At 47.1% G+C, this 14,145-nt stretch overlaps 2 protein-coding genes across 18 annotated transcripts in view; one reads left to right on the forward strand and one right to left on the reverse strand.

The window, feature by feature from the left end:
• NUMB (NUMB endocytic adaptor protein) overlaps positions 1-4,370 on the forward strand; it is an 88,523-nt gene extending 84,153 nt beyond the window's left edge. For 13 of the 14 annotated variants that reach the window (XM_015864606.2, XM_015864604.2, XM_015864603.2 and 10 more), the window contains one exon: positions 789-4,370. In XM_015864606.2, the coding sequence (XP_015720092.1) occupies positions 789-1,498 (710 nt within the window). In that variant the 3' untranslated portion in view covers positions 1,499-4,370. The remainder of the gene's footprint in view (positions 1-788) is intronic. The other variant, XM_015864611.2, reaches the window with a different exon arrangement.
• Positions 1,962-14,145, reverse strand: part of PAPLN (papilin, proteoglycan like sulfated glycoprotein) — a 58,513-nt gene continuing 46,329 nt past the window's right edge. For all 4 annotated transcript variants that reach the window (XM_015864586.2, XM_015864585.2, XM_015864587.2 and 1 more), the window contains 9 exons: positions 13,132-13,786; positions 12,420-12,557; positions 11,420-11,547; positions 10,387-10,525; positions 8,854-8,991; positions 8,348-8,475; positions 7,717-7,825; positions 6,479-6,654; positions 1,962-6,126 (listed from right to left, as the gene is read on the reverse strand). In XM_015864586.2, coding sequence (XP_015720072.1) covers positions 5,951-6,126; positions 6,479-6,654; positions 7,717-7,825; positions 8,348-8,475; positions 8,854-8,991; positions 10,387-10,525; positions 11,420-11,547; positions 12,420-12,557; positions 13,132-13,786 — 1,787 coding nt within the window. In that variant the 3' untranslated portion in view covers positions 1,962-5,950. The remainder of the gene's footprint in view (positions 6,127-6,478; positions 6,655-7,716; positions 7,826-8,347; positions 8,476-8,853; positions 8,992-10,386; positions 10,526-11,419; positions 11,548-12,419; positions 12,558-13,131; positions 13,787-14,145) is intronic.

The raw sequence follows: 14,145 nt of genomic DNA on the forward strand, positions 1-14,145 counted from the left end.
CTGTGCATTGCTATGAGAGCTTGGATCAAAGCGTAATTGAGCTCCCGAGCCGCCTGTCTGTGCCACTTGATGAAAAGGGGAAGGAACAGGAACAAAAGCCGGAAGTAGCAGCTTTTTGCACAAGTGGATGGAGGGAAGCTTTGAACTCGTAGCTTCTGGGTCTATAAGGCAGACGGTTTCTTATTTTAGCAGAGTTTTAGAAAAGCAGGTGCTTTAAAAGGAAGCTCTTTTATTTTCACTAGAATAGTGAGGATGAAGGGATCAGTACATGTATGCCAAGTGATTTTTGTGCGTTGTTTCCAGTCACAGATTAAGTAAGTTTGGTACTTTAAAAGCTTTATACATTTGTTTCTTGTGTTTAGTAAGTTTTAGTTTGACCCTCCAGTTGTCCATGTCCCATCCAATGTAAAAACAACAGAGAACCGACAGAGTTTTAACTAGCTGTGACACTTAGGACAAAGGAAGAGAGTTCTGAGCAGTTTTCCACTTCCTCAAAACACGGAATAACTGCTTTTCTCATTGCATTGAAAAGCTGGTGAGGTCCTATAGGAATGAAAGAGAGTTTAAAAACCACAGGTAGAAAAAGACTGTAGCATTCAGCCAATGGAGGATGGTTTTCAAAGGGGGAGAGCAGTAGACTGGATGCAGAAGGGCACTGCTGCTATTTGTAGTGGTCTCAGCTATGGAGGGAAGAGGCCTGGCTGCTGCTGAGCATCCTCCGGTCTGTCTCACTGTTAAAAGGGTGAGGAACGGAACCACTGATCACTTCCGTGTGCTTTCCTCCCCAGGCACTGAGTGGAACAGCAGCACCCCAGGCACAGCCTCGCCAAGTCTCTTCCAAGGAAACCACAGACGTACTCCGTCGGAGGCAGACCGCTGGTTGGAGGAGGTCTCCAAGACTGTCCGTGCCCAGCAGCAGCCGGCCCCAGCCGCACAGCCGCCACTGCAGCCCCCAGCAGCCGCTCCCCAGGCAGCAGCTGCCTACCCCGTGAGCACCTTCATTGCGCCTCAGCCTGTGCCGGTTGGCGTGGTACCGCCCATGCAGCCGCCCTTTATTCCGGCTCAGCCCTACGCCGTAGCGAATGGGATGACGTACGCGGCAGCCCCGAGTGTACCTGTGGTGGGGATCACGCCTTCACAGATGGTAGCCAACGTCTTTGGCACAGCGAGCCACGCTCCGGCCGCCCACCCGCACCAGTCCCCCAGCCTCGTCAAACAGCAGACGTTCCCTCAGTACGAGGCTGGCAGCGCCACAGCCAGCCCCTTCTTCAACCCGCCCGCGCAGCACAACGGCTCTGCAGCTTTCAATGGTGTTGATGGTGGCAAATGGGCTGCAGAGGACAAGCACCCCCAGCCTCCTCCTGCAGCTGCTCCACAGGTAGACCCGTTTGAAGCACAGTGGGCAGCACTGGAGAGCAAGGCAAAGCAGCGCACGAATCCCTCCCCGACCAACCCCTTCTCCAGTGATTTACAAAAGACATTTGAGATTGAACTTTAAGCGGCCCATAGGTGGGTGGATAACTTGTACATTAGGCTAGAGGGATAAAGGGAGCAGAGGAGACTGTTTCTCATCCGCTTGCTTTGATAATCCCAAAGGTCCCTTCAAATGAAAATGGGTTAGAAAGAGGGAGCAATGATGGGGAAGGATATAAATGTATACAGAATTTCACACGCAGTTCTCAAAATGAACCCTGGAGCCACTTCGGTCTGCGTTCCCTCTTCACTTGGAAAGCTGGAAGTTACAGCAGAGCCGGGCGCCCGGTCCTGCAGAGCATCACGTATCTCAGAAAGGACAGCACATCTCATACCGTGAGTCCTGGGTGCTCCCCCTCAGGGAAGCAGGGTTGGGGTGGGGGAAGGAAGGAGGGAGGTTGTCACCTGCTTGGCAGAAGCCAGGTCTGTGGGAAAAGTTGAGCTTCCATTTTGAGTAACAAAGTGAATATTATATGTAAAGACTAAAGTAAAGCCAAAATCTTTATTTTTATGCATTTAGAATATTTTAAATAGTGGATATTAAAAGATGTATGAGTTGTAAGTAATCTTGCCAAAGGTTTAAAAAAAAAAAGAAGGGGGGGGTAAATGTAAGAAATTGTACATAAGATTGATTTATCTCCAGTTCTTATTGTAAGTAACGCCGGGGGGTGGAAAAAGGGGCTCTAGCTTGTTCTTGTACCTGTTCATTGTAAGTAGCATATTGCAACAACAATCACAACCAGTAAGTCATTACGTTGTAGTTTTAAATAATGAAAATTAAAGAACAGTATTGTCATGGTCTGAAAACCATGGGGAAAATTAACTGTTTTTTTATTGGAATCAAGCTACATATTATATATATAGTACATTGGTTTTTTCTTTCATGTATTGCTGCAGTTCTCTTGTCTTAATCTATCGGTTCTAACACTACTGTGACAGACTCACTGTAACCATATCTCACGTCCCGGGGCTGCCAGGAGCCCACGTTCTGTTTGTCCGTCAGTAGATCTTAGAGGGTTTTTTTTAACTTTTGTTTTTATTTTTCTGCGGATTTGTGAACCCTTGTGGTGAGGCTGCAGCTGCTCCAGGTTCTGCCTCTGGTGACTTGTGGAATCCATCTCATTTTAACTTTACTTTTAAACTTTGGCCTTACAAGCAAATGTAAGTTATATATATTTGTACTGATGATTTATAATCTGCTTTAACAGAAATAAATGTTGGTGGTAGAAGCACCGTCTGTGACAGCTTTATTTCTCCTCTCCCCGTTTGATTTCCAGGCTTTGCCCTTCTGTTTTGTACCCCACATTATGTTACCTGGAACTTTAATACCGAATGTGCCAATATCCATCTGACCTATAGCTACGTGAAGCTCTGCAAGGCAGGGTTTGATGGAAAACAGTGGTTTCTGGGTTTGCAATGCTGGATTTTCTAATGTTGAACATTTACAAAGATGAAAACACAAACATTGCAAACAGGTGAAAGGAAATACTCACTTGGGTTTTCTTTTCCTTTGCTATTAAAAGGAGTGAGGGTCCTAAGAGCCGCCTGGGGTGACACCGTATTTTCACTCCTTTCTGTTCTCGCAGGCAGCCGATGCCCATCCTGGCAGCGTGGCTGGTTTTTACTGTGTGCTTATGTGCATGAAGTAGTGGTAGACATATATATTAAAAAATACTGAGTCAGACTTTGTAACCTGAAAGGAGAGAAACGCTGCCTTGTGCCTTGCATTGGCCCGAGCATTTGGGCCTGCCAGCAGTTTCCATTTCCAGGCAGGTTCTTTCTTACCTTAAGCACACCTGTGTGGAGCACAGCACCAACAGGAATCCCAGCACACTCTGTGGTGTTGGAGTTGGTATCTGTGCTTATTTGCTGGCTTTCTGAAAGTTAAATACTTCGTCACATATGCTTAGATATCTAATGTTTATAATACTGTGCTGTACGCGGTTGGGTTTGTGGGTTTTTGTGTCTGTTTTTTCTTCCTTTCTCCCACCAGTTCCTCAGCCTGTCAGAGCAGCACCCAGAGATCAGATGGAAATAAATAGCGACACCATTCCTCTACCTGGGACATAAAGGGGATAGAGATGACCTTCCTGTGATCATTTGTTTAGAGAAGAAAACCACTATCTTGATTCTCAAATCAAATAATACAAGCATTTGCTCAGGAGGTTACATGATACTATGCAGAAGAAAATTCTCTGCTTCCAAATAGGAAAATACAAACTGCTTTAGGTAACTGTTAGAGCCACGGCGTGTATTTAAAGCAAAGAACTGCCTTCAGATCCCATCCTTATTGCCATGGTTACACATCTGAAAGGAGGTCAGGGAATAAATGAGGGGAAAAAAATAACAAAGTACCTTCAGTGTTAAAGTCCAGTCTGTCTGAACACAGGTGCCCACTACAGCTCTCACCAGGCTGCAGACAGAGCTCCCTGACCGTGCTGTGTCTGATCATACGGCCTAAATGAAAGCTGACTGCACGTACTACTAGAAAACAGGGCCCCTGACACAAAGGAAGGGATGATATCATAGAAATGATGGCTTGTTCTGGGAGAAAGGCATCTGAAATGGGCACCATCCACTTGGAACCACCCCCCTGGGGGGGCTCACAGCCCCTTGCTGCCCTCTGGGCCCACCACATGGGACTGGAACTTGGTCTCAAAAGGCAGCGATACCATATTGTAAAACATCCTGTACTAAAAGTGCCATTCTGCAGATTTACGCACAAACACAGAATTTATCTCAGTGCTTTGGTCATTAAATAGTCAATGAGCGCAACTTCACAATCCCTCACTGTAACGTTCTGTGTCTTACAGCAGAGGAAGCTTTTCCTAATTACCAAATTAAAAGTCTTTTGCTGCAAAATGAGACTTTCTGTCTTTTCTAACAAGCAGAATCTATCACTGACCTCAATTTAAAAATAAAAGAAAAAAAAGAGCTTTTTACTGCCCGTAACCTCTTGCTCCTTTACTGGATTGCTTTTAGACAGTTCAGTCTGTTCACATCTTAAAGCACGGTGTGCAGTTCTGAAGCCACACCTGTGCCAAAGACAGGGCAATCATTAGGATGGTAATTTGTATTTTTAGATGCAGCTGAACAGATTTGCTGGATTTAGAGTTCAACCAGCCTTAGGCTGCCAAGCCTGCGGATTTACACCCACATATTACTGCTGCCCTGAGTGCTGGTTCTGGACTGAAGGAGAGGAAAGGACTGTGATCACAGTCCAGAATTAGCTTCCTTCCATAGAAGCCTTTAATTTATTAGAGAAGTAGAAGTAGGAAGAAAGACACCTAAAAACAACACACTAAGAAAAAAGCTGTCGCAAAAAAACAGTCCTTACTACCCACCTGCAAACATCAGCATCAGCACTACACATCAAGAGACCAGCAAGAAGTGTAAGTACATCCATACATCCAGTGAGTGGTGCTAATTAACACCAGCGATCTACCCACGACTCAGAAGGTAGCGCAGAAAGAGGCTGCTTTTAGGGATAACAATATTGAGGCTGCCACTGTGTTGTGTCTGTCCAGACAGGACGGATGCTTTTCAGCTGTAACTGCTTTGCCTCTGTACCTGGAAATCCCTATTAGCACATAACAGCAAGAACCAGCCCAGGCCACATGCAGACCCAGGTGTTTCTGGAGTTTACTGACAACACAGAAGAACATTGGGAAATTTATTCTAGCAAGACAAATGTACCCACACCTATTTATGTGTGTTACTCTCCTCTCCAAGCTGACACCCAGCACACTGCTACCAAGAGCCCATATTGGCATTAAATTCAACAGTGTGGTTCTGGCTCTGGAAAAACCAAATGAACTTCATAATAATTCCCCGAGATACTGATATTTAATCTGCATCATCTCTGAACATGCTATAGTGCTATTACGGTAATGATCCCTGCAATTCAGAAAGGGCTAAACATATCCTTCCATTTTGTCCAAAGCTTTCTGTGGAGTGTTGCTTCTGCATTCTAACCCAGAGCTGAATACATTCCAGTGGAAACCAAACTGACCCAAAGATAAATCCTACTTAGGAGCGCTCGAATAAATCAGCTACAGTACGTAGCTGCAGTAGGTGACATCACAGCTGCATCTCTAGAGCTGGTGATTGTACAGGACCTGAATGCTAATTTTACATGTATCAACTGTTTGTCATGGCCAGATTCCTTTGCATTTAGAGGGAATGTGCTCCTCAGTCATTTAGAGGCTATTCCCAGTGCTACCTCCTGTGAAAAGCAGCAGTTACCATCACATGGAGACATGGATGAGCTATTGCAAGGCATACGGGGGTCAGAGGAAAGAAGTCTGCAATAAACCTGAGGATGGTGGTTCTGCCACCACTTGGCAATTACACCCTACACCATTAAATCCGCCCTCTCAAGCTTTCAAGCAGGGCCGAGCTCCCAGAACAGTTCCATGCAGCAGAAGGACATAGTCCTGTCTTGTCACCTGTTGTTCCTCGGGGCCTTGGCTGTGTGTCACCCGCTGCGATGAGGAGGGCTGGCGTGTGGTTGGTAGCGGGAGCAGCTGGCGCAGCAGAAGCTGGCGTAGTACTCGTTAGCACAGAGCTGGGCCTGCACTATCAGGCCGCAGTTGGCGAGGTGCGGCTGGTCCACACAGTCTCTGCTCAGGTCCACAACGTGATTCACAGTTGCTGCAGCCAAATAAAAGGTAAAGCCAGCTGAAAACACTGCTAGGGATTGTCCCCAGGCTTATTTTCCCTCCCCAAAACCACAATGGGTTCCTGTTTTCTCCATCCATCCATTTCTAAGGGGCATTGTTTAATTGCATTCCAAATCAAGGACCAGAAAGAGAAACTGACAACTCTGCTTAGATAAAGAAAGAGAAGGCAGCTTCTGGGACTGATTCCCAGTGCCTCAGTGGGGGGCCGCTTCCACCTCTCTGCTCTCACACCCACCCAGAGGCTCCTGCTGCTCCCCAGAGCCTGGGACCGGTGCTGGATGGGTGCACGACGGGCAGAAGCAGGGAGGACAAATTGTACTCACTGCTGGGGCTGCTCCTCAGCACTTTCACCTCCGTGCTGGCACTGACAGAGCTGCTGCTGCTGTAGGCGCTGCACGTGTAGGATCCCTCATCAGCCAACTGAACGTTGCTTATGGTCAGGCTTCCATCCTGGGAGAGGTGGATGTGGCGGCCATCTGCCCGCACTGGGACTCCATTTCTGTAGTGAAAAGTATTTTGTACCACTGTTCCCACTCTGGTAACTAAAGTAACTGAACTCTGTACAATTTGGAAACTGATGCTCCGTGAAAGGGGTCAGTTAGTACAAATTCAGCACAAAGGAAGAAGTCTTTCACCATAACCTGCCTCTACAATTATGTAGGAATATGAACCTGAGCAAGTCTACATCCATTAGTCCACTGCCTCCGTGGGAGGTAGCGAGCTGTGTGCTCTGTGTGTGGACTTTGTCTTTTCCAGTATGACACATTTCTGAGGTCTGAGGAACTAAAAGAAAAGCCACAGTGCCTTTCCCTCTCTCCAGGCTGTGGTCTGGCAGTCCTGTTTGGCTGGCACTGGTAGCTTATGCACATTGCTTGATGAACATATGGGGTAGTAGTGAGCAATGCAACCTTTTTCCCTTAAGAGCCTGTTTAAAAAGAACGTCAAAATATCAGCAGGATCGTAATCGTTCTGTTCTTCCTGGAATACTCCGTGCATGGCAAGAAAACTGCCTGAATCGTGAACTTCTGAGTTACCAAGGAAAGTAAACTTTGTTCACTGAGAAGAGTTTCATTCATAGTCTGATACTTCAGTCACTTTGTTGACTCAAATACCAAACTTACATATGAAGAATAGCTCTCTTTGTGAGGTGGCCCACTTCATTCCAACCCCTCAGACCAGAGGGATTGAAGCAATTGCCAATCCATGTCTACGGATCCTTCGCAAGAAAGCTCCAAAATGGAACTGATTATTTTCAAATGCAAAAAAAAAACCAACCAACCCCACACCAAATCCACTACGAGCTTGGACATATTTGGTTTAACTATTAAAACATCATGAGAAGAAGACAACTTCTTCCTTACTGTTACCAAAACACTGAATTGCCATTCACTTCCATCTGCCAATAAAGGGAGAGAACTGTCCCAGCATGGTCAGATGATGCCAGGTAGAGCTGTGAACCACAGCTCTGTCCGTTGCCCAGTAGGCATCCTGCATTACTGTTTGGAGGATGAGTGATGAGGTTCAAGAACAGGCGAGAAAGTTTCACCTTGCTTTTGCTCACCTTGACCACCTTATATTCACATTGTTGCCGGTCACTGTGCAATGAAGTTGAGCAGTTTCTCCTTCAGATACTTCGATGCTTGGCAGAAGACCAGTAATCCTCAGCCCTCCTAAACCAGAAGGTAAAAAGTTACTATCAAGAATACCATGCTATGCTGCCCCTGGTAGCAGAAGCTTCTAGGCCTTGAAACAGCACGTTTGGAACTACTGTAGCTATTGCTAAAGGGAATGTCCTATTTCCTAAGGGCTCTAGCTCAAGCCAGGGCAAGAAATGGAGGTTTCAAAGCATATATATATATTTTTTTTACTCTAGTTAGACAAAAGTACATCACACAAAGACCTGCCTCTTTATTGCCTCCTGCTACTTCCATACCTGTTCCACATCAGAAATGAAACCCAAGAGACACTCTCATGCCAGCAGTCCCACCTCAGCTCTCTAGAGCACCATGACCTGCTACGTACATGAGATTACCCCTGGGAAAATAAACTCAGTCTTCCCTTACCCATAAGCTGCCTGTTAAACATCAGGTGTGAAGTTAAGAGGCACGGCCAGAGGAGAAACCCAGGCTGCCCCACCCTTCCTGTTCCACACTCGTGTGCACAGATATGCAACACTGCTACCCGCCCGGTACCTAGAGGTCGGAGCAGGACCTGGCGCTGGTCCTGGTCACGTCCATTCGAGGCGATGCAGGTAAAGAAGCCGGCGTCCTCAGAGCTAACCCGGCTGATCAGCAGGGCCCCATCTGGCTGCTGTCTGTGTCTGATGGACAAAACCAGAGATCCCCTCAGGTTGTGTTTGAGCCATGGTATGATTCCAGCCACCAGAAATGAATCTGAGCCTTATGCACAACTTTGCAGTAACACTAAGCAAAGGCATAGCAGCAGCTCAGTTCAATCCACATCCCAGCTTCTGGTCTGTAGACTCTGTATCACAGCTGTTCACATGAGAATTTAAAGTCCAGCTCCAACCCGTGACTGAAGCCAGGGCAGTAGGACAGCATTGTCTGGCCCTGACAAATAAAACCAGCACAAAGCAGAACAGGCCCTCTCTGCACTGGCCAGCAACAGTGTTCCCTTAGAATGGGTCTCTCCTCCCCGCAGCCTGTTGCAGGAATAGTAGAGCCAGCTGGGAACTCACCTGGGAGGGGAGAGGGGCTGCCCATCTTTCTGCCACTCAATGGTAAGAGCTGGAGATGCTTCCACTGTGCAGGGCAGTCTGACTCTCTCCCCGACTTTGGCCTCCACTACCGAGGGCTCGCTTTTGTCCATTCTCAACCTGCAATGTTGACAAACACAGCAAACAATGCAGCAACATCCTTGTTCAGTATCTGACCTTCAGCACAAGGCCTTCTTAATCACAAGCCTTGTTTTTTTGCCTCCAATGGGAAAGGGCGGTCTCCGTGCTCCCATCAGAATTTACCATTAACAACATTCACTCTCCCCAGAAAAAAACAGCCTCTATCAACTCCTGCTACAGATCAGCACAGCTTGGTGCTATACTCCTGCCAGACAACTTAACCCTTCAGAGACAGCAACTCAGAGCATCTCTGTTACTTCTAACATCCCTCAGGCTAAAACCCTAAGGAAGTGTTAGCAACACAAAGACACAGCAGATGGCCCAAAGCCCTGGAGAACAAGGCACCAAGCAAGCTTCCCTCAAGGGGCAGAGAGCAAATACGTTTTGCAATCACCAGCCCGACTGCATGCCAGGGCACCCAGTGCACACTGCAGAAAGGCTGGGCATTGGCTCCCACACCATCCATCCCCTTGTGCTCTTTGCTCTCTTTTGACTGCAGATAAATACCATTTCAGAAGGGAACTAAACCACGATGTTCCCGGAGTCAAAGAAAACATCATCTCCCCCACCCCCATTCTCTGACCTGAATTCTTGATCTCAAAAAACAAAACCAAAGAGCCTTATTTCAGTGCTTTTATAATTCAGTGAAACACTTCTTTCTGCATTTAGGCAGAAGCAGCTAACGGGGCTGATGGGGATTCAGCAAATTGGCTGGGTTTTATGCTGTGAACTCAAAAGAAGAGAGAGATCAGATCATAGTCCCATTTAGACTAGAGCCTCAGTGTTCTGCATTTAAAGTGAAAACAACTTTTAACCCTTTATTTCTGCAAAGCCCAGAAATGACCAGAGAAATATGCAAGAAACTACGAAGTATGCCAAGTGGTACATGAGAAGATAGCTTGGAGTCAAACTGCTTTGTTCACAGAATACTTAAAACAAACAGGCAGGAGCTCAGGTATCTGAAGGGTTTTTTTTTATATGTACATATGTCTATTTTGTAGTAACTGAGCAGTTCCCTCTTGCTTTGCTTTTTTCCAGGATGGGTTTCTCTTTCTACACTAACTTGAATGGCTAAGGACAGTTCCTGTGGCATTTTTGTATTTGTTTGAACCTGGATGCTTTGCTGTCAGTCTCCCTGGACACATTTGCTCAGGATATGTTTCTTCCAAGGGACACTAGGGAGAACAGCAGACAGCTTGCAACTGGGATTTTGGCCTGGTCCTATTGTCAGCAGTTCAGTATCCTTCGCCTCCCAACCATGCCCAGAACAGCTGACCCAGGACCTTTCCAATCTTCAGTTTTTCTACATGAAGAGATGCCATATGGTTCATCAGCTGGACACGGTGGACAAACTGTTGCTGTATGTGAACTTACCTATATGTGAATTGCTGATGCACAGAGGAACCGGCTGCCTGTATAACCTTCCCGCCTCTGGGTAGCTCTCGGTGTCGCTGATTTTCCTTGTGAAGGACCTGACCTCTCTCACCCTCTGCCAGAACAGCGCTCTGGTACTCTATTCAAAATAAAATGCCATATGTGAATAAAAAGACCGTTCTTACTGTGACCTCTTGCACAGGGCTTTCTGTGAGCTTGGGAGAGCTCGCTGAACTGGAGCCAAAGAGCCCTTCAGCCATCTGTTTTCTGACTGACTGGTGCAGTAAGCCTATGCTGCCGACTAATGAGAGTCAGAGACCTGCAGGCAAGCAATTTTAGACTCTTTTCTCTCCTCTATTATTGAACATGTTGCAGTATTCCTTAGGCCACGCTGCCTTCTGCCCCGTATGCCATTGCTGTGACAAGGTACATCTCAGGGACTTAAGGCCACCAAGAGTGGCTTACTGGCCCATCTTTTCAGATTGATCTTTTGTATTTTTCTGGATTTTCTGCTTAAATATGGCATGTTTTTTGAAAGAGGGAATAATTTGTTACCTGGATGATCCTGTCTGGTCAAAACACAAATGCATCAGCATGAACAGCTATGCAAACCAGTCACACCATATTGTGAGACAGAGAGCACAGGAAGCCTCTTTTCTGGAGCCTCCTGTCTGGGACCAGGTGGCAGCTGATGGCTCTCAGAGAGGACAACATGCTTGCTACACTGGAAATGGTACAAGTTACAGATGGGCAACAATTCCAGGTAAGGGGTAGCACTGCAGGTGGGAAGTGCTTTAGGGTAAGGACTTTATTATAGTGTAACAGCAGAAGAAACCCTGCTACCTCCACACGCTTGGCTCCTGCACTGCAGAGGAGATCTGCTGCTGTAACTTGCCCCAGGAACAGCACTGCTGTGGGGTAACGGTGCATAGTGTGGCAGCAGAGGAATTTTGCCCCTGTTGTCAGTACCTGCTATTGAGCAGCACTGAGCTACCTCTTTGGTAGTGGAAGTTTTAAGTGTAAGATAAATTACCTGTGATCTGTAACTGAATCTGTCGCCGTCTCTCTGTCCTCCCATCAGAAATGAGGCACGTGTAAGTCCCAGCATCCTCCAGCTTGACATGGCTGATAACTAAAGAGCTGTCAGACTGGTAGGTGTGCCTGCAACAGGAGCAGGAACCAATTACCTCTGACAGCAACTGGTCAAGGCAGAGCGAACCTTCCTGCTGATGTTACATAAACATCCACCATGCAGTGCCCTCCCCAGCTTAATAAAAAACAAAACCCTGTTGACCACAGCAGGGTCACAGGCAGGGGAAACAACTGCAACAGAAAGGGGGTCAGGAACAGAGAGGCATGGGAAAACAGGGAACTGCTTTCAACAGTTCTCTCCCATGAGAAGGGAAACTGCTCTTCCAGGCAGGAGCCTGAGCCCCAGCAGTCATTTGCAAACAGAAAAGCAGAACTGAGCTTTTCTTAACAACTGTGATTTTCATAACAAAAACTGACTCTCTAAATCCAATCTGTTGCAGGAAACAGACTTCCCATGAAAACTAGGCTTTAAAATTAATTTTAAAAGCACTGCATCTTAGATGGCAGCGCTAGAAACTTCCAGCCAAGGGAACTCCTGACTTACTTGGCCAGAGGTTTCATCCTGGACTAGTTAAGTAGTGTCTCAGGAAAAATCCCACTCAGACAACATTCTTCTGCATAACTGCCCACATGTTGGTTTTGGGGCAGCACCCATTCTGTCCCATAATGCTATCTGGTGCCTCAACACAGTTTAGTAGAGTATATCTGTTTCTGCTGTTTATAGATAGGTGGATAGCTCATTTTCAGGGGTGCTCCTGAAAATTATTATTTATTAATTCTTTTTATCCCCTCCAAAGAATGTGACCAGTAAGATTAAAAAGAAATGTTCTGATGTGGAATAGCAACACCAACCAAATTACAAAACAATAACAGCATGCATATTTGGCACTCTGCTCAGCAAGGACTATGAACTGCCCTGTAATGAAGAGAGCTGAGCTCACCTGTCAGATGAGACTGGCCGGCCATCCTTCATCCACTCCACCCTGGAGAAGGGAGCCGTGCTTGCCTTGCAGACCAGTTGGATGTTTTGTCCCATGACTGCTGTCACAAGGGAGGGCTTGGCTTCCTCCAGAACGGCTCTGAAAGAGAAAGGGATTCCAGGGACCCCTCAGCTGCTCTTCACTCCTCAAGGTCTTCAAATGTGACTATGGACAACCACAGTGTAAAGCCACCTACTTAGCTCTGAGCAGAGGCAGCATGTAATACAGCAAGTCTTCTCTTACATGGCAAAACACTGTGACACTGTCTAGATCCTGACCCAAACTCTGCATTTTAGAGACTTCCCCAGTACAACCCACCACTTCTCCATTCAGCACTGAGATAAATGCTGCAAAGCCAGGGTCAGCTAAATCTACCAGTCAGAACAGGCAAACCACCTATGGATTTTCATTTACAGCATTGCCTCTCAAACAAGGGTCCCAGCATCCTGCAGTCTTTTCATGTTATTTCCAGTGTTGTCAGAGTATAACGACAGTGCAAGGAATGAGAAACCAGTTAACTCCAAGGTCTGGATAATATGATTTACCAAAGCCAATATATAGCCAATCTGTTACAGGGTTAGCTGGGCTGGGCCTACATTTCTACTGCAGAGGAAGCTGCAGTGATGCTTCACAATGAGCAGGCTGAAATGACCAACAAATCAAATAAAATCACCTGTGCAGATTCTGTGTTGGGAAGGAATCTGCAGACACCTGGTGCCCAAAGCCTTCTGTCATGGAAGCGTCTGTTCCAGAAGCCTTATGCCACTGCTTGCCTTCACGTGGCAGCACCTGCTGGCCACTGCTGCTCTGCTTCTGAGAGGGCCCAGGCACTGCTGTTTCCCCTGTCGAGTGCAGCTGGCTCAGGCTTTTCAATCTGCTTTGCTGGGTGCCCCTTTGCTGGCTCTCCATCACACCAGACCTTTGCAAAGTCTCTGGCAGCACCTGCCTTCTCCAGTAGTTCTCTCCATGTCTGTTCTGTGTGAGGTGTGAAGCCCCATAGGCTCTTCCTTCCTGGCCGTGACTTGTAGACTCTCTTGGCAGGGGCTGCTGCTTACCCTGTGCAGTGCCCATATGAAAGCGAGAGCCAGTGTCCTGCTGTTGCAGAGCTCCTGTGCCAGAAGAGGGCTGGTGCTCCAAGGGACTAATCCCCACAGAGCTATGACACACTCTCATGCATTCCTCCTCTGAGGCAAAGCTGTTTTTATTGCCATGGCAGCCGCCGTACCAAAACCGGTTGCACTTGCCAACAACAGTCACAAAGTACCAGCGAGTGGTCCAGTTTGCACAGGGGCCGTGAGCACTGGGCAGCAGGCACATGACAGGATATGCTGCCAAAAAGAACAGAACAGAAGGGCACGTGAGGGTCATGAAACACAAAGGTCTGAGTGCTTCAAGCCACCTGCCTAAATGATGGGCCTTGCAGGCAGAGTGCTGGTGGAAAGGCAGGACACTGGAGTTTTGCACCCAGCTCTGTTTTGAAATAGGATAGCTGCTTTGATGTTTCCCTCCGTCTTAGTTTTCCCTCTAGCAGAAAGAGAACCCACCTCAGACATTTCTGAGGCCAGATACTTAAGGTCTTTCCAGGGAATTCTGCAGCTATAAGGTCCAGAGAAGGGCTAGAGCACCTCTCCTGTGAGGAAAGGTTGAGGTAATAGGAGGTGTGACTCCTCCTATGTTTCTAACCAAA

The sequence above is a fragment of the Coturnix japonica genome, chromosome 5 (assembly GCF_001577835.2).
Source record: "Coturnix japonica isolate 7356 chromosome 5, Coturnix japonica 2.1, whole genome shotgun sequence".
NCBI classification, from domain to species: domain Eukaryota; kingdom Metazoa; phylum Chordata; class Aves; order Galliformes; family Phasianidae; genus Coturnix; species Coturnix japonica.